Here is a 21,084-nt window from a genome sequence, read left to right as displayed (position 1 = left end):
AAAGTAACTCATCATTTCTAAAAATAAAATTTAGACCATTAGACTTATGTTTTGATAAACTTTGCAGTACAAAAAAAGAAAACTGAAATATTTCCAAATAAATCAAGTATCTTAATTCTTGTTGATAGATTTTTCTTTCCCTGTTAATTGTAGCTGGCATTCCTGCACCTATATATTTTGGCGCTTTAATGGATTCCACATGTTTACACTGGGGAACTTTGAAATGTGGTGAGTCAGGGGCATGCAGGATATATGATTCCACCACCTTCAGGTAATGTTAATAATTGGTTTAAAACTGTTTTATAAGCATAGACTGTGCATAACACAGCACCATTCATACCTAACTTTTTCTTTGTCAAGTGAAAAGAATACTTTTGTGTTTATTTCCAGCAGAGATACTGATGTTATATCTCCATTTCTTATTTGCATACTAGAATTGTATTTTCCCATCTCAAGTGCTTGGTAAGTGTAAGCATACATGGTTTCCCTAACCTTGGCTTTCAAAATGTTTGTTATATTCTTAGCAGGCAACACAATATCGAAAGTAATGATTGTACACCGATACCTATCCAGTTTATATTGCTCTCTAAAGGCTCTTTGTTTTATCCTGCATGATTTCATCATCTCATGAGTGTGAAGCCTCACTTCCTCTCACCACCAGTCTCTGGTCTCCAAAATCACATCTTTTCTCCCTCTTTAAATTTTGCCGAAACAATCTTCTTCATGTCACCTAGTGCCTTCTCTTTCGTAAATACAAATCTAATTTTGAATAAAACTCTTTGTTCTTTCTATTTTCATGTTTTTTTCATTACAAAATTTGAGTTTTGTTTAAATTTGAATTATCTTCTCTTGATGGGGAAATAATAAAGCTACTTCATTCAGTATAAAACAATTTACCATTGTTTAAAGCATTCTAAGATATTGGTCTTGATCAGCAAAAGGACATATATCAAGAAGTATGGGGAAAGCAGACAGCAGGAGATTCATCTTTGCATCTATTCCCCTTTCCCCCAGAGCTCCCCAGGAGTGATGCTGAGGGAAGCTCAAATACATGCTAGGTATGCTGTGGATTTCTACCACAGTTGAGGAACCCCAAGGGTCACTATAGAGGGTTGGCCTCATCCTGCTTCTTGGATTCTTGTTGATAGTATCCTGAATTAAATGGTGCTTGAGACACATTAAACAGACTTGGCTGCATTCTCTGTTAGTCAGACCAATTAGACTGGTCAATGAAATGGTGTATCCATGAGAAAATCTACCAGAAGCCAAGATATTCCAGAAATAAGGGTAAATATTGTTGGTAGACAATTCTCCATGGATCCCTACATTTCTGCTTTTCTTATTAGCAGGGGCACTGAGAGCATTTTTTCTGGACTATATTTTCAAGGATGTTGGAACAGTAAATGACCTTGGAAGATATAAATAGTGTCTCTCTCAAGGACAGAGGGCAGGTAGTTTGTTGTCTATGATGTTAAGAAAATGTCTCTCTCTGGGGCAAAGCTTGGGCAGATTTTTTTTGAAGCCCATTTAAAAGATTAGGGTTTCCTAAATTCAGGACTTTCTAACTGCGGCCCAAATCCACTGTGTGTACAACATTTACCTGGTTCTCCCTCTGTCTCACCACTCTGGGACTTGGAAGGTAAGGAAAACCAACCTGAACATGAAGCTTGTGCTGACTGCTGTGTTGTGAGTGAAAAAAAGTCCTTTGTCTCTGACCTATGAGTCTTGTATCTTCTGTTAGCATCCTTGAAACTGTGGCAGGCTAGCCTGTTAGCTTACAAATGAAGTAAAATCTTAGACTCTTTTACAATTCTTGAGAACAAACTTCTGATTAACTTTAAATTTTGCTAAAAATGTGAAAATGATGAATTAGATTTATTCCAACCAATAGAAGGGGAGAAAATGCAATAGTGGTAATTCATAAGAAAAAAACCCACGCAAATAAGTTAAAAAATAAGCCTGAGTGGTTTTGCAGATTGGTTAAACTTGCTGGTTAAAAGATAGCAATTTTTATATTGGACTTTTCAAAATTTGAACTACATGTTGTTTATAAGAGACAGATCAAAAACATAAAATGACTGAAGATAAGGTTTTAAAAAGATCTACCAGACACATACTAAATCAACTTCTGTAGTTATATCAATGATTTAAACAAAGTATAAGTTAAAGGGAAAAAATTAATAGGGTTAAACAGGGATATTACTTAATAATAAAAGGAAAACACTACAAAAATATAGAAAAATTATGAACCTATGTAAATCTACAACATAACCTCAAATATACAAAACAGAAATTTATAAAATTATAAGAAGAAATCTACAGAATGGAAAATTTCAATATACTTGTCCCACAAATGAATATTAAACACAGATGAAAATGAGTGAGGATACAGTATATTTCAACTTCAAATTGTATAAAAGTAATTGAATATACAGATAAATGTATATTCTATATGAATATATATAATCTATATGAATCTATAATACATCTATATCTATATTTACATGAATACATGGATAATTGTTAACCCAAATACCAGCACCTATGCCACTAAAAAGTTAAAAAAAAGTATTGATACCACATATATCCTGTTTTCTGTTCACAATGCAATGGAGATGAAAGTCTATAATAAAAGATGCCCAAACCTCAAATGTTTGAAAAGTAGAAAAAAAAATGCAGGCTTAAATTACTCATGGTTTAAAGAATAAATTACAATAAACAGAATTAAGTAATTAGAACTCTATGTCAATGAAAGCACTGAATAAGAAAACTTGTGGGATGAAGCTAAACCAACCAGTAATCAAAGGGATTTTTAGAGCTTTAAATGTATAAATATATATACACATATGCATATATTTGCATATGTATAAATATATGTATATAAATATGTATATTAATACATACATATAAGTACATATATACATATTTATTTACATATGTATATAAATAATGTATATTTACATATGTATAGATGTTTTACATATGCAAATACACATATGCAATATATATTCACATGTATATACACATAAGTATATATGTGTATATACATATATGTATATAAATATGTATTATTTATACGTTTAAAATATAATATGTATATAAATTTATACATATATACATTTACATATAAAAGGCTGAAAATTAATGAACTTAGAATTTAGAAAAAGAACAATAAAATATATACAAATGATGCAGAACAACCTGATAAATGACTCAATAATTTACATATTGATATATTTCCTATCTCAAATAAGAATAATTGATACAATATATTTTTAAAATTCAAAAGGGACATATCTTGGTTAAAAGACAATATAAACATCATCCTAAACATCCATTTTTTTCAGAAATTAAACAGAAACATAAAAGAGTAAACAAAGCTGAATTCACAGGCTCTATGTCTCAAAATGGGCAGTGGTTTCTGATATCAGCTTCCAAGGAAGAATAAGGTACTTCTAAGTCAAGAGACTAAATCCAGATTCAATGCTTTAATCCAATTAATGAGGTAAAACACCTTGTACAGGATTTATTGTTCCTCAAAATTTGGTATTCACTCAGAACTTCACAATGTGACCTTATTTGCAAATAGAGCATTTACAAGTAGAATTAGTTTAAAGTTACATGTGGTTATACTGGATTACAGTAGGCCTTAAATCCAATCACTGGTGTCCATTTTTTTCTGAATCCTAGTAATGTTTCATAGTAAAAGAAAATTTTAGAAGTAGAAAGATAAAAATGAGACACAGAAATTAATAAATAGACTATATACCATAGAGGGAATAAGAAAGTAAAGAGCTATGTTTTTGTAAAGGTGCAAAGATATTACTAATAACAATACCGTGGAAAGGCAAATAAAGAAAGAGAGGAGGCACAAATAAAACATCATTAAGGATGAAAAAGCTAATATAAGTACAGATATTATAACACTTACATAGGGATTTTAGATATAACAATTTAGAAACATATTAAATAGATATTTTTCTAGACAATTATATATTACCAGATTTTATTATAAATCTATAGAAACATGAATATTTTTATAGTTACTTAAAAATGTAAAACCTTCAAAAATGCTCATCTTCCAAAGGCACCAAGTTCAGATATTTTTCAGGAAAGTCTGAAAAAATCTACAATGAACTGATGGTTCATTCATAAATTATGCAAGTTATTCTCAGAAACAGAAAAAGGGAAAATTTTGTAATTCATTTCACAAAGCTAGTACAATCTTAATAATCACACTAGACAAGTTCAGTACAAGAAAAAAATTTGTAGGCTAATTTTCTACATGCAAAAATTCTACATAAAAATTGATAAATTGAATCTAATAATGTATAAAAATTACAAATATGGTTTATTTTAAGCATGCAAGGATAGGTCAACATCAGAAAATCTATTGGTGTAATAGACGTTATTAACACAATAAAGGCAGAAAACCTTGCATATTCTTCCAACTACAAGCAGATAAGTTATTTGGTTATATCATGCACATTCATGTTAAAACTTTGAGCAAGCTCATAATAGAAAATAACTTCCTTAATCTGATCAAGGTCATCTAAAGAAACTCTCACAAGAGTATATATTGTAATTCATGATGATTTTTTGGAAGCATTCTTACTAAATACTAGAATAAAACTGCTATCACTATCAGTATTAATTTTGAGGTGAAGATCCTACTCAATGAAAAACTAGTTATAACAACAATAATAAAACATTAGAAAAGATGAAAATAAATTTGGATTTTCTCAATGGGAAAATTAAAAAAACATAAAATATTTTAACAAATACTGAAATTAATAAGAGAGTTTAGTAAAGTTGCTTATATAAGATCAGCATGCAAAACCATCAGCTGCTGTTTTTATCAGAATAAAATATAAAGATATACAAATTTAGTTTGCACTAACCACACTGTCTATGTAATATTTAATATGTTTTAACTTTTAAAAAAATAGATACATCTACCTCGGATTGCCGGCAGCACTAAGAGGATCAAGCTTTGTTCCAGCCTTAATCGTCTTAATTCTTTTGAGGAAGTGTCATCTACCTGATGAAAATGCCTCTTCAGGAACTGAGCTTATAGAGACAAAAGTCAAAGGGAAGGAAAATGAGTGCAAAGATATATACCAAAAGTCCACGGTTTTGAAAGATGATGAATCGAAAACTAAATTGTAATTGTCCTATTATATTACTTTTTTCAGAATTAGAGAACATGCTGTACAACTTAATTGTTTTAAAAATCAATAGAGATACAATAGATAACTTTTTCTTGTCTTTAAGAACCTAAAAAAATCTCTTAACTCAAAATAATAAAATGTTCACTAATGATATTTCTAAGGTATCAATGACACTTAAGTTTTCCTAGGAGGGACATCTATAACAGCCCCCTAAAGAAGATTCTTAGAGCCAGCTTTATTTTTATGTTGAAACAGTAATTTCTCTTAATTCATCGAAGTAAGGGTGTACTTCCTACATCTCCTTCTACTGATAGTTCTAAAAATTTTCTGTTATGAAAACCTATTTAATTCCACTAAATTTGTGCTTTGATATTGGAATTATTCAGATGCCTAAATTCTCATTCTGTTATGTGAAGATTTAAATATTTTATTCAAGTTTATCACTTCCATGTGAGAGAAGCCTACATCTTCTTATTCTATTTAGGAATCGTTCTTTAACTCTTCTTATTCATTCTAGGCATGACTCCTATATAATAGATTACTCATAAATATACCCTCCTCTCAATTTTTTCACTTCTTTATTACTCAATTTGTACAGAGTACTGAAAAACTTAAGCAGGTTATTAAAAATCATGAGGCAAAGATTGTTGGATTTTTTTTCAGTAATTCAAATCCGGTGACTAAAGTCTTTCTTAAAAACAAGTGTCTGAATCAAAGGATGAAAGGACAATATTATAAAAACTCCAGCTCTAAAAGGCTGTTTGTAATGTCAGATATTGTCAAAGAACCACTTTCTCAGATTCAGGACTCTTTAGACTGATGTTTATATCACCCATTGTGTCCTAAGGTAGAACATAAACACTAATTTTCCAAAAATAATCTTAGACAATAGCTTCTGTTATGAAACAGAGGTTAGTAAAGGCTAAGGTACATATTAAAAGCTAAATTTACTTATATTATTATTTTGTAAATTATGGATAAAATTAAAAATTGAAGGATTTTAGACATAGAAGAGGACTTATTGATTAATATAGGGCTTCTGGTAAAAGAGAACAGAATGAACAGACAAATACCTGTTTGTTTACTCCTTATTCTCCTTCCTGTTGAAATGACAGTCAATATATAAGAATGACATAAATCCCTAATGGATGAAGAGAATGGAGTAAAGAAGGGTGGGAGAAGTGGGTGTCAATACACTATGGTTATTTATGTGTACTATAAACGGAGTGAGAGTGTCTGCAGGGATACAACAGAGTGGAGGAAGCTGAAATACAGAATACACCTGGAAGGAGCCTGGAATGGAAGTGTGAAACTGAGTTGCCAGTTCAAAGTGTGAGTTGGTAGCTGGACAGAAAGCAGGCCAGTTAACTGAAGGACTTTGTACAGATGCTTTACAGGTTAATATGATTTCCCAAAATGATCAGATGCATCATATGAAAAAAGAAAGCAAATGAGAAGAGAAAGGCTGTATAGAACAGGTTTGGGGGAAGGATGAAAAGTTAAGTTTCAGTTTCATGAAGTTTGAGACTTCAACTCAGGGCATATAAAAAATAACCAAGGTTCAAGCTGAGACTGGCTTTGAAACAAGAGAGATGAACTAAAATCATTGGAAAGGGGGAGTTTAACTTTGGTGTAGGTATGACTGCAGCAGTGAGATATCGTATTAAGATCTGATAACATGAAATTTGGAGCTACTTCCTTTGTGGTGGGAGGAAGTGAGGAGAATGGCCTGGAAACTACAACAAAGAGAAAAGACTTACCTATATTCACAGAGCAGCAAGAAAAAGTAAACAGCCACTGCATGAGAAGGTTTCAGGGGAATCAGATTTTGCTGAGTGTGTGATGGTGAAGAGAATGCTCATTTCTGAACTGGAATCAGAGATAAAAAGAAGCAAATAGGATATATATGGAAGTTAGACTTCTGGAAATTAGAAGAAGGGGAATGAGAGATAGCTTGGAATTCTGTGGCTATTTAGGTGACTGACATAAGCGGGAGCAGAGGACATAATGAGGTTAGTTCTTATGGATTCAAGGCAGATAGTGTTGGTGAAACCATGAGTGTCAAAATTAGGCGAGGTGGTGACTGGGCTTCCTGGTGACCTCTTGTCATGGAGCAAAACTGAATAAGCAAAAACTTACTCATGCTCCTGAGGCCCATTTGTCATCCCTATTGATAGATTTGAGGTGATCTGAGAAAGCTGAGTCTTACTTTGTGGACAATTCACCCACTTGAACTCCCTCAATGGAGCATCATAGGCCCAGAGAGACATGGCTATGGACTTAGTACCTTGGCATCACTTTTATCCCCTCATGGAGGAGATGGCATTTTACCCTGAAAACATTGGGTTCTCCTTTGACACTTCTTAGTGGGAGAAAGCAGGTCAGAGAAAGTGGGTGTTGGAGTGCTTTGGGGATCCCTCATGACCTCTGTTGTTGGTATACATGAAGCCTGGGAGTTTAGTTCTTATTCTGAGCACCTGTACTACTCGCATGAGGGTAGAGATAATGGCATAGCAGACAGACATGGAGAAGAGAAACAAGAGAACAGGTAGTGAGAAGTCAAGAGTCAGTAATTTTCTTACTTAATATTGTGGGGAGTATAAAGTTAATGAAACTAGAAATAGTGGTTTAATATATTACTTATAATTCAAAAACTAACCTATATTTACAGATGCTTACACAGTTTCTTTGTGAATCCACCTATGGTTTTATCTTAATTTTTTTATTTCAGAGCAATGAAATGTTGCTTTGTGGAGTCAGATAGCATTATAGCAGGTAAATGGGTTTCTGCTAGATCTCCACATTATTGGGGAGATGCTTGAACACCTCAGAATACACACACCCTTAAGGTTCAAGGGCTGGGGTTGGGCTCTCCATAAGGAAATTTTCCTCCTCCCAGAAGGGCGATCATTGTGTAGATAGACATGGAGACAGAACCAGAATGACTTCCATGGGTGGAAATAGTGCCATCAGAATCGTTTATTATTATGAAATAAATATTATTTATCTACATTGAAAAAATACTACTCCTCCTAAAATCATTAACTTCTCCTCAGATGATTTTAAGAAATTTGAGTAACAGCACATGAAGTGGTAAAGACCCTTAGTCTTTCTGGTATATGAGAAAAGCCTTTTAATCAGTCTCTGGAAGGCCACTAGGGATTGCAGCTGAATAAATATATTAAGAATAACAAATCAGTTCAACACTGAGTAGAGTCCGAGGTGGGATTTTCCGTGGAAATTCTCTTATGTCTCTACTAACAATAAGGAAGACAAGACAAAGACTAAGTAATTAAAGAAAAGCTCGAAATGTTTTGTAACCAAAAGCTTGAAATGTTATGTAACCAGAATGCTACGTAACCAGAGCTGTTAGATCAGATACTGGATGATTCATAGGTGAACCTCCTCTTTGTGGGTCCTCTCATGCATCCCCATTTTCAGAATGTAAATAATTTGACTTTGTAGCCCTTCCAAAAAGGGCACTATCCCACTTCTCCTGGCATAAATCGTACATTGACTGAACATTCACCATCTAAAAATCACTCACGCTCCTTGAACCAAGGTCATTATCAGAGAAAGCTCCTGATGGAAGAGGTTGTAGATGTTAAAAGAGTATGATTTCTATATAAGAAAATATAGAAATTGACAGAATGGTTCTTATTTACTGGGCCTGGAGAATTCCTGTTCTGGCATTCTTAGATCCCTCAAATTTATTATCAAGGGGAAAAGGAAAAAAGAGGCAAGTAGGCAGTAGGGTAAGCCGTTGTTTGCTTGCCAAGGAACTGGAGAGTGCAGGTTTCAGGCCGCCTTGAGGAAATTCTCCTGAGACCTTAGCCAGGAGAAGAGAGCAGAGAATGATTTTCTGTAGAATCCCAAGAGGCATAAAAGAGGATGAGTAACTGGGTCCTGTGCCAAGTTCCCAACCCCTAAGCCTTCCCAACACGGAGAAACTACACCAATGTTTAAGTTTCTAGGTTGGAGGAACAAACTTGAGCATCAAGGGCAGATGATTTGTTAACACAGTCCTGTGCTGAGGGCTCCTTCAGAAGGCATCCCCTGTGACCCAAACACAGTGAGAACCTTCTACTTTCTGGCCTTACGCCATCAATGCATCCAGCTGCAATCCATCCTCAAACCTGGAATCCATCTCTTAACTTCCCAGCCAGACCACATTCCATCCCATCGCTGTGTCCCACCCTGCCCAGAATGCATGCTGTTCTCCCAGAGTCTCATGGAAATGAGGCCTCACACTGAAATAGGCTGCGGGAAACAAAAGGATAAGCAGGTCTGGACCAGTCTGTAATGGTAGCAGGTGAAAACAACCTGTGGAAAAACACATGAGTTCATTAGGAAATAAGGTGACAGATCCCCAGCTGCTGAAGAACTAGAATGTCTATTATGCTCATACAATTGATGTTTTATTTTAATATACCAGAGCTACCACACAAAACTTCCCTCCATGTGAAAGGCTCCAGGTAAAATTCCACCATCCCTCCTCTCCTCATGCCCTCCTGCTCAGACCCACCTTCATGCCCCTAAACCAATCTGCATCATGCCTGTTTCAGAGAGTCATGGGAAGATGGGCAGTGCCTCCATTGTCACCATTCCCCACACCTCTGCCCATTTCTGCCCCTTCCCCTCTAGACTCCACAACTTCGCAGTCTTACTGTTGTAAATATTCCTGTACAGTTAGTAATGATAAAATGATCCTGTGGTCAGAGGCCTCTTTGGCAGTGTCTTCCTACCCTTAAGAAAGGTGATGAAATCCAGAAGGGGCAACCTTTCAAGGAGAGCTTTGGAGTCATTTCTGTGTGAGACAATATTGCATATTCCTGTAAGATTGCTTTTATATTTAAGGAATGATGTTACTTAACAAATGAACAAAAAAAATGGAAATAAATTTTTAAACAATGTTTACATTGGCTTAATCAGATCTTCTCTCTTCCATGTTGCTTCCTTTCTCCTCTTCCCTAGAGGTCACAAAAATATACTCCACTTTCAGTTATCTAAGTTGTCTCCCCTCCTTCAAAGGGGTGAAAGGCTGGAGAGAACATGGGAAACAGAAATCCAGTGATAATAACCTCAGTCAGCAATTAATCTCATCATCCAGTTTCTTCCAATGGAAGGGTTACCAGGAAAATGGTCAAAGGTTGACAAGAAGAAAGAATTGGAGCAATTAAATGGTTAATTCACCAAATGTAAAATGTCCCCAAACTGGAAAAGCACTAAATTAGTTTTGAAGGAAGAACAGAAGGGAGGAGTGAGAGAATATAGGAAGAAAGAAAGGAGAGGAGAAAATAAAATAAGGTATAAACTACTTTGAAGATTATAAAAATGCAAGGCTTTGTTTTCTTTTTTATTGTAACTTAGACTCAGACGAAGCTTCCAAAAACAATGTTCTATGTAAAAATAATTTGTCCTAGAGGATTCTGGGAGGATAGCAGAGTAGGGAGCACCAGAAATCTGTCTTCCTACTTAGACAACAAATTCATTGGCAGATTATGTCTTATGTAACTATTTTGAAACTCTGGAGCCTATTGAAGGCTTACAACTTCCAAGGGAAGGCTTAGACATAAACTGAGGTTAATTTTGGTCAATTTCAGCCGTTAGTAGAGTAGCAATCACCCATTCCCCACTGCCAGTTCCATGGGAAGGCTTAGACGTAAACTGAGGTTAATTTTGGTCAATTTCAGCCGTTAGTAGAGTAGCAACCACCCATTCCCCACTGCCAGTTCCATGGCAGGCAGTTGAGCACTTGTTCCTGGAGCAGCTTGCATGCAGTGTGTGGGGGCCAGGGCGGGCAAAATCATCCTGTTCTTCAAATTTCAGGTACCTGTTCTCAGAATGCTGGTTGCTGCTTCTAACCACAAAGATGCAAACACATAAATGTGCAGCCATTGTTTTTGCACCTCCCCTCATTGTTGCAATCCCCTCCCTCATCAATTGAAGTGATTTCCAGAGGATTTAAAGAGCCAGCACTACTTTTCCCCCTTTCATTTTTTTTATTTTTCTCCCTTTGGGAGCCAGACATTGAAGACTAAGATATTTAATAGCAACTGTATATACAGGGAAAATTAGAAAGGTACTGCACATGGCCAGGAAAAGACACAGGCTCAGAAAAGACCAGAGATGTCAAGTTTACACTTTATGCTAATCCCTGGCACAGAGGCAGCATATAAGTATTAAAAACAACAACAGCAAACCCTAAGGAAGGGGAAATAACTGATTTATAGTTACAATATTTTTTAGATTCAAATGTCCAGCTTCCAACAAAAAGTCACAAGGCATATAAAGAAACAGAAAAGCATGGCCTATTCAAAGGAAGAAAATAAATCAACAGGAGTTGTTCCTAGAAAAGACCTGATGGTAGATCTACTAGACAAAGACTTTAAAACAACTCTCTTAAATATGCTAAGGAAAGATGTGGAGAAAGTCAAGAAAATCATGTGCAAACAAAATGGAAATATCAACAAAGAAATAGAACACTTGAAAAGAAATATTTCTGTAGCTGAAAATACAACATCTGGAATGAAAAATATACTAGAGGGATTCAAAGGCAGGTTCAAGCAGGCAGAAGAATCAGTACACTTAAAGACAGGATAATGGAAATTATTGAGTCTGAGGAACAGAAGAGTAGAAGATTGAGAAAAAGTAGAGAGATCCTAATGGACTTGTGGGACACCATTCATCAGACCAACATGCACATTGTGGAAGTCCAAGAAGGAGAAGAGTGAGAGGAAGAGGAAGAGAGAATATTCAAAGAAACAGCAGCTGAAAACTCCCTGTATTTGATTAATAATATGAATATAAACATCCAAGCTCAACAAACTCCAAGTAAGATGAACTAAAAGAGATCCATACTTTGTCTTTTGAAAGACAAAGACAAAGAGAACATTTTAAGAGCAGCAAAAGAGAAGTGACTCATCACGTATCAGGGATTCTCAATGAGAGTAACAGGAGATTTCTCACCAGAAACTTTGGAGGCAAGAAGGCAGTGGGCCAGTACATTCAAAATGCTGAGAGAGAGAAAAAAAATTAACCTGTGAACTGATAATTCTATATCTGGCAAAATCATCCTTCAAAAGTGAAGGAGAAATTAAGACATTCCTATATAAACAAAAGCTGAGCAAGTTCATTAACACTAGACCTTCCCTGAAAGAAATGCTCACAGGAGTCTTGCAGGGTGAAATAAAAAGACACTGGACAGTAAATTGAAGCTGTATGAAGAAATAAATATCTCAATAAAAGTAAATATATGGGCAATCATAAAAGCTAGCATTATTATAACAATGGTTTATAACTCCACTTTTAACTTTCTACATTTTTTAAGAGACTAATATTATACAAAAATTATACTGATATTTTCATTTGTAACTCCACATTTTGTTTTATATGAAATTTAAAAGATTAATGTATTCAAAATAATTATTGGCCAGATGGGGTGGCTCACACCTGTAATCCCAGCACTTTGGGAGGCTGAGGCGGGCAGATCACTTGAGCTCATGAGTTTGAGACCAGCCTGGGAAACATGGCAAAACCCTGTCTCTACAAAAAAATACAGAAATTAGCTGGGCATGTCAGCGCACACCTGTGGTCTCAGCTACTCAGAAGGCTGAGGTGGGAGCATGGTTTGAGTCCAGGAGGCAGAGGTTTCAGTGAACTGAGATTGTGCCACTGCACTCCAGCCTGGGTGATAGAGCCAGACCTTGTCTTAAAAAAAAATTATTAGTTTATGTTTTGGGCACACAGTGTACACAATGAATAAGGATGTAATTTTGTGGTCAACAACCAAGAGTTGGGATGGAATTGTAAAAGAGCAGAGTTGTGTATGTTATTGAAATTAAACTGGTATAAATTCAAATTAAACTGTTATAATTTTAAGATTTTTAAATGTAATCCCCATAGTAACCACACCAAAAAAGCTATACAGTATACACAAAAAGAAATGAGAAAGAAATATAAATATTTCATTACTAAAAAATTAAACACAAAAGAAGACAGTAATTCAGAAAAGGAGGGACAAAAAAGCAACACGGAAAACAATATAAAACAAGGAAGAAGATGACAGAAATAAGTCTTTCCTTATCAGTAATTACTTCAAATTTAAATAGATTAAACTCTCCAATCAAAAGACAGAGATTGGCAGAATGGATTAAAAAAATGAACCAACTCCATGTTGTCTACAAAAAACTCACGTGAAATGCAAAGACACAAATAGACTGAAAGTGAGTGATAGGTAAACAATAACCAAAAGAGAGCTGGAATGGCTATATTAATATGAGACAAAAATAGACTTTTAATTTAAAAAAGGTTAAAAAAGAAGACATTTCATATTATTAAAAGGCTCAATAGAGCAAGATGATATAACAATTATAAACTGTTACCCACCTAATAGCAGATCATCAATACATATGAAACAAAAACTTTGGATAGAATTGAATGGAGAAATAGGCTATTCTACAATAATAGTTGGAGACTTCAATACCCTACTCTCAATCATAAATAGAATGACCAGACAGAAGATATATAAGAAAATAGATAACTTAAACAATGTAATGAACCAACTATATCTAACATATATATAATAACAGCATACATATTCTTCTTAAGTGCACATGAGACATCTTTTGGACAGAACATATGTTATACCACAAATTAAGTCTCCACAGACTTAAAATGATTGACATCATACAAAGTATCTTCTCCAATGAAAACAAGAGGCACCTCAACTGCTACAGATGTGCTGCATCTGCTTGCTTGCCCATTGGGGACGATGAGATAAAGAGATTAAGACATTTACACAAAGATGGCTAGACAGCAAGATCAGATCAGCAACATGACAGCTAGGTTGAGGTGTCATAACCATAGCATAGAGAAAGCGACCTACTGAACCACTTAACTCACTTACAAACAATGTTTTAATTAACTTAATGTACAAATGATATTTTATCAGGGTACAGGATGAGCTGGTTAATTCAAAAATGTCATTAACATCAAACAGAGAAAGCCAGTGATCTTTTAATAATGCCATTTTATTAAGTAAACAGCATAGGAATTTAAAAATGGGGCGTACATACTTTTATATCTTTTAAAGACAAATCTTACATCAAAACAACTATAACTTAAAATCCCATTTTCACATGTCAATAGTAGAAAATCTTGGTCATGATATGTGAAAAGATTTGATGTTTACTTGGAAAACACAAGGTAGTTTGTTTCTTTTTAGTGGAACTCTAACAAGGAGTTTCGTTTGTTTGTTTCTTATTTTAAGCACTGTTGTTTCTCTAATTCCAGACATTGACCTGCTTAAACCTGAACACTGTGGATATAAAAGGATACATAAGAGTACCTGATCTATAGAGCCCTTACTCTCCGAGCAGAAAATTGTAAAAATATACAGTACATAAGTTAACTCCATAACAGCAAAATTCTAGAGAAAGATGAGTCAGATAGACTAACAGTTTGTCTATTACATATATAGATATTAATAGGGAATATATAATTGTATATTATTACACATTAGAACATTAAAAGTCATAAAAGACATGAGAATAAATATAATCACTCTTTCTGGGTCCTGAATGAAGTGTAGCCAGGTAACCTAGTCACCCCCAAATAATGACTGAAGTCAACATTTTAAATTTGAACTGACAGAAATAGACCCTACTATTTTTAATTAAACAGATTCAACATTTCCTTTCTCTCCCTCTAAATTATCAGATAACTGCAAGGAAAAGTGCTATTACATTATCTACTTGTTTCAAAAATATATTCACACCATATTCTTGTGATAATATTGCTCTCCTTATAAAAAGCAAAAACATTAAAAGCTTTTATTTAGTTCTTGCTTAAGAAAGGAGAAATATTTAGTCCATTTACATCATGTAAAAGGTAAATTTTCTTGCTCATATTAATGGTAAGAGGGCACCACGAATCATGTGACCGATAGCATTTCCTTCTTTACATTGGCTGCTAACAACGTTAATGGCAGACCTAGCACCATTTCTAACAAAAACATCAATGCAGTTTTCTCTATAAACCTCATTTCTGGCTTCATCTTATCTCTCCTCCTATCACTTTACCGTTTGTCTTGATCTCACTGACCTACATTTTTTATTCATTTTTTTAAACTGAATAGATTTTTCTAAGCCAACTTACATCCTTTCTAGAGCAAAGCTAGTTGAAAGAAATTATGTGATATAATGACTCAAAATGCCCAAATTATCGGATCATGGGTAATATAGAACGGCGTTCTAAGAAGGGAAGAGAACTTTCAGAAAGCTTTCTACACTCCCGACCCCTCTTTCAGGCTGCATGTGCTCAATTATACACTTTTAAAGGCAAAAACCTCATCGAACAATAAAAAGAATGCGTTAGAGCTCCTACACTTTGAATTTATTTCGTGATGTATTTCATGTGGTCATAAAAGTCCTGGTAGTTCTCTCTGTGAACCGACAGGCTGACAGAGGAGAAGAGCCAGTGGGGCAGAGAAAAAGGCACAGAAGAGGAATCTGCACAACGATCCCTCAGTTAACACATAAAGAAGATAACCTAATTACTGGAAAGCAGGAACACGAAAATAAAAAGTATGGAAGAGTGGAGAAGCATTAAATGCACACAAATTTGTCTTTGCTACAGAACAAGCAATCAGCCTAGATCCTGAGGGTAGCGATTAAAAGCAGAGACTGGGTGTTTGTACATCATTGGATGAATGAGAAGCAGCCAAGAAACAGGAAAAGACTAATTTTAATTACCAGAAAAACTGCAAGAGAAAGAACACAGAGCTAGTGGTAGACGGCTTCCAGCTACAGGCTGCATGGCACTGTACTCTCCTTGCCAATTAGAGCCAGTCAGACCCCATCGGGGGATTCAGTGAGCAGAAGAATCAGTGTCAGTCCAGGATCAGGCTGCTCTCAAACACACATGAAAAACGGACACCAGCGGACACGGGGTGCGACCCTAGACTCCCATAGAGTTTCTTATACAGACACAGAAATAGAAAGCAGTACGTGGGATTTCCTTTCCATTAAATACAGGTGCAAACCACATTCTCTATGGAAATATATTGCAAAGGAAATGTTATATAATTTATTTAACAAATACCCAATTACCATCAACCCAATCGTGGGAATTGGAAAACGACTCAAAGACTGAGAGGAAAAAAAAAAAAAAAAAGTAGAGAAGACGACCGGCAGAACAATGACACTAAAGCTGCCACACTGTGGATTTACTACCTGTGTTATTTTTCCAATTACAGCCATTGTAATATAAAAATTCAGAAAAAAAGGTTGCTGAGACCATTCCTTCGCTTTTTTTAAGAACTGACTCAACACCCCAAATCAAAGAGAAATATAAACAGGCAGAGCTTGATAGTCCTTAGATGAAACTCGTAAGTGCAGAAACAAAAGAGAAGTGCTTCCCATTCAGGACTTAAGAAAATTCTGCAAAGTGAAAAAGTCCACTCTCAAACCGACCTAAGTGAACGCGTCAGTCTGTGCTGCTGCTGTCAGAGGTGTGAGCCGGAGACTACAGGAATCAATCAGAGAGAAGATAGGAGAGGAGGAAGGGACTCTCGCCTGGATCTCCCATGCTGTCTCCAGCCAGCACGTTTGCTTTGTAATCTATGAATGTTAAATATGGAGGGGTTGCAGAGCAGAAACGCTGGGGGAAGGGGGACAAGTCCTCTGTACTTAGCAGGGAAGGAAAATGCCGGTTGACTAGTGAGACGAGTGGAGAAACACAGAGAACCCTCCTGGAGGCACACAGTTCGTTAAGCCTGGGGACATGCTCAATGAACCTTTGCAGCAAGAGGCAGTGAGACGCTGGACGCGGCGCCGGTGACAGTGCGGGCGGGCGGGGAGGGGCGAGGGGCCGCCCCAGGAGGACACAGCCAGTCAGAGGCGCGGGGCGCGGGGGCGCGGACGCATTGGAGGAAAACACGTGAGCCCCAAACACACCAGCCGCAGGAGGCGCCGCACCTACTTCCCAATATAACCAACTACGGCGTGGGAGAGCGGAACTGCGAGAAGGCGGCAGCCAAAGTGCCATTAAAGCTCGGGGCGGAGAGGATGCGTTACCTGGGTCCCCTGTGCTGCGAGAGGCACGGCAAGCTAGAGGATTCCCTCTGAATGATTAAGAACTCCGCAATTCGCCTCTGCCACAGGCTGCAAAGGACCCGAGGAACCGCTCTCTCTGAACTGTGCTGACGGGCAGGAGGATGGGAGACAGGAATTGAGAGTCACGGAGGAAGGACAGTGGAGTCTGGCATCTTATTGGTAAGTGGCTGACATTCCTTTGCCAGTGACTGCGTTCTGTGATTGTGCACTTCATCTCCCAGCCACTTAGGATTTTCGACACACTCTCTTCTGCAAAGCCATCCTTTCTTGCCATGTTGCCAGAATGTAAAAACTGTAAGATGAAGCTTTTTTAAATAAAAGAAAGAAAACACGATTTTATTTTCTGCTGGGATTTTATGGCAAAAAGTTGAAACAAGAGTAAATATAACCTATTTGTATATCTCCTAATGCCATCCGAAATAAGAGTAAACAATTCCTACACGCAAATTGTAAGGCAATAAATGCCAGGATGAAGTGAGGATGTTTCTACAAAAGAAACTAAATGTTCGGAAAATAGGATGCTGTTCTCAGGTACTGAATGTATGCCTTATGTTTTGAGCAATGAGTTTCTGAGACTAAATAATTGGGCATCTGGCATTGCAATAACTTGTTAAAATTCAGTAGGGATGCTGTATAAGTGGAGTTCTACAAAGTTCGTGAGACTGAGAAAAAACTGTATCTTGGATTATGCTGAGCTTTTTTCTAAAGGTTGTATAGGATTGTGATAGATAAAAAAATTATGTTCAGAAATCCTTACCATGTTTTGTGTGGAAATATATGGAAGAGAATATCAATTTGCACATACATAAACCTGATGTACTATAAGCTGAGAATTACTCTGATGACCTGAACAATAAGTTGTTTCAACTACATTTATTTGTGAAAGAACCAGAATCCACTAAATATTTTAGAATTATATTACTTTTAAATCTTAGAACCGTTCTCCCAAGAATACAATTTCATGTGGTAATTTAAATGCAGGTGAGAAGCAAAAAACTTTTAAACTGTTGTGTGTTCAATGCCTTACCTACATTTAATTCATTTGTTTCTTAATTTAAAAGAGAAAATCATTTAGAGGGTCAATACTTCTACTTTGATTCTCAATTTCGACTGTGGAAATAAGGATGAAAGAAGTAGATGTTCATTAGAATACTAGCATTTAAAAATATAGACAACTAGTCAAATTTAAAAATTAATGCAGATATCATCGATTACTGTTGAATTGCAACAGAACTACAGAAGTACTTATGACCATTACAGGCAGCTTAAAGGAGTTCATTATGATTAATATTATGACTCTAAGTATTTTAAAAAATAATGATTAAGTCATTAACTGTTTTTGAAAATGCCTGTAGTCAATTTTGGGCAATTTTCATGGTTGCTTGCATGTTCTCCTATTTCATGCTGAAATTATTCTAAGTTATGTGGGGACTAGTATGCTGAGTCTTAAACTTAACAGGCATAAGTTTACTCTGACTCTAATAGAAAAGAGGTATGACTAAGAATATGTCATATAAAACTAATGATAACAAATTAAAGATATTACATACAAAGATCATCTAAGTCTATTAAAGAGAAAAAAGCAAAAAAAAAAAGTTAAAGTTACAAAAAGGGAAATGCAATATAAAGAATAGAACTTTAAAAATAGCTGGAGTGTGAGGGAATAATATTAAAGCCTATCTGAAAATAGAAAGTCAGTGAAATGATTATTACAAGTGCCAGTGTTTTTGCTTAGGAATTGGTGTATCCTTTAAATTATTTAAAACTTCTGAAAATTGAGAAAGGAGGAGAAAAACTGCTAATTTAAATTTCTTTCTGATTCCATAGACAACTAAATAGAAAGTTAGATTCTCAAAAGTTAGATAAAAATATAATCCCATAAATTAACTAAATGCCAGGCTTTGTCTATAAGTTGTGAGGCACATGTACACCAGGGTGCTTTTGGAAATACATCAAAAAAGCTACAGTTGTAGAATTTTTAAATGAATGGCTGAAATACTTGAATGTTTCTCAAGGTGAGCAGTTAATACTTCAAGTATTAGGTGGTCTGAAACAATTCTTAGTCAGGGAGCCAAACTGAAATCAGATCATGAATCTATACATAGAATATGTTTATGTAAGATGAATCATTAAAATTAGTAGCTTGTGAAAATTTACTTCAATCTTATGTGTCCAATTAAGTAGCACTATCTGTTAGAAATGTACCAGGTTTGGCTAATATGTATTTCTTTAAATGTCTCTTTTACTTTGCAGTTTAGAAAATTTTGACCACTTTCAGGGTAGAGGTACAAGTGTGATTGTCTGTCACAACTGACTTAGCAATATGGACCAGAGGGTGTCAGTAAAGGGCAAGGGGCCCGCATAGGCTGGCCAAAGCGTTTTGGAGTTTGTCTTACTTCTAGACAAAATAAAGGCATAATTTATGAAGATTAAAATAAAAATGATGAAAAGTTCTCTAGATGGCTGTAATACTGTGAATATGATTTGACTGTAGAGAGTTTGATTGGCTAAAACAAAGTTATAGCAGAGTTCAGTGTCTCCTTCATCTGTCAAAAACTAATCCAGAATTTTATGAGGCTCAGATATTTATTTACAATATTGTAATTTGCTGAATCCATTCTTTCTCACGTATCTTGATTACCTATTGTCTTTGAACTTTCTTTTTAAATATGGGTTTTTAAATTTTTACTAAGTTGTTGGAAATTTATTTCTCTTACTTTAAATAATAAATTCATACATTCATGTAGTTTGTTTTCTTGAAATTCTGACTCCAGGAGTTGATTTTATTCTCTCTTTCTTCTTTCTGACAATCCAAGCATAAAGTAAGAGAGTAATGCGTTTCTCACAAGATATTAAGAACAGTGTTGTAAGGTTGTGCTAACATGTTACATAAACTTCTTAACACTTTATAGCAGGAAAGAGACTGGTTGGAAGCTCAAAGCAGTAGAATCACTGCAGAGGTCTATTTTCTGAGCATTTGTAATCAATAACTCCACATTAGAGGCAGGTACATTTTAAAAAGTAATGAAGTATATAAAACTCCTAATGCTTAAGATTTAAGATTAAAAACTATTATGAACTATGTTCCATCTCCCTACCCACTCAAGTAAGATATCCTTCCTATTTTATGATTTTTGGAGATTCAAATGTGTATTGTTAGAAGGGTTCTAATAAACTGAATATTATTAGTTTATATTTTTTCAAGACACTTAAACAGCTTTTTAGTTAATTATTTTATTTAAATTGAATGACACAAAATATAATGTTTTAATACAGTGGCTATAAAAGCAATTTTTAAAGGGAACATATATTTGCTTTTTTAGAAAATTGGTTTTACAATGGATTTCTTTCATCAAAATTATTTTGAAGTATTGAATTGAATCCCAAGAACTTGACACAACACTGTATAACTTCAGTTATGTTTTACCTATTATAAATATTTGCATCAGCTAATTGTAGATAATTTTATGTCTATTAATCCCCATACATTAAAACACAGGTCTTTAGTTTTATATCGCAGAGTAGTGCATATCATATTTTTGACATTATACCCTCCTCAAACATAAGCTCATAAGTGTTACAAAGCTGTTCAAAGTATGGTAGTTTCTCTTTTCTCCAGTGCAGGGAACTGGGAACTTTCCAGAGAGGCTACAGAGTAATTCTGAAAAGTAAATCAAGATTGTCTGTTTTATGGAAATAAAAAAAAGAATCTGTCATTTTTAATCTAATATAAAATAGTGTGAGATCTATCATTCGTGAGAATCTTAAGAAATTACAGTCATTTTCATTTCCCATGT

At 35.1% G+C, this 21,084-nt stretch overlaps 1 protein-coding gene across 5 annotated transcripts in view; it reads left to right on the top strand.

Moving 5' to 3' along the window:
* The window catches only part of SLCO1A2 (solute carrier organic anion transporter family member 1A2), a 150,684-nt gene extending 140,596 nt beyond the window's left edge, over positions 1–10,088 (top strand). For 2 of the 5 annotated variants that reach the window (XM_063712063.1, XM_054526942.2), the window contains 2 exons: positions 154–271; positions 4,950–10,088. In XM_063712063.1, the coding sequence (XP_063568133.1) occupies positions 154–271; positions 4,950–5,169 (338 nt within the window). In that variant the 3' untranslated portion in view covers positions 5,170–10,088. Of the gene's footprint in view, positions 1–153; positions 272–393; positions 463–4,949 lie in introns of all 5 variants that reach the window. The other 3 variants (XM_024257159.3, XM_054526943.2, XM_063712064.1) reach the window with 2 other exon arrangements.
* Positions 10,089–21,084: the final 10,996 nt, after the last annotated feature.

Source organism: Pongo abelii, chromosome 10 (assembly GCF_028885655.2).
Source record: "Pongo abelii isolate AG06213 chromosome 10, NHGRI_mPonAbe1-v2.0_pri, whole genome shotgun sequence".
In the NCBI taxonomy this organism is placed as follows: domain Eukaryota; kingdom Metazoa; phylum Chordata; class Mammalia; order Primates; family Hominidae; genus Pongo; species Pongo abelii.
This window is presented reverse-complemented; position numbering and strand designations above follow the sequence as displayed.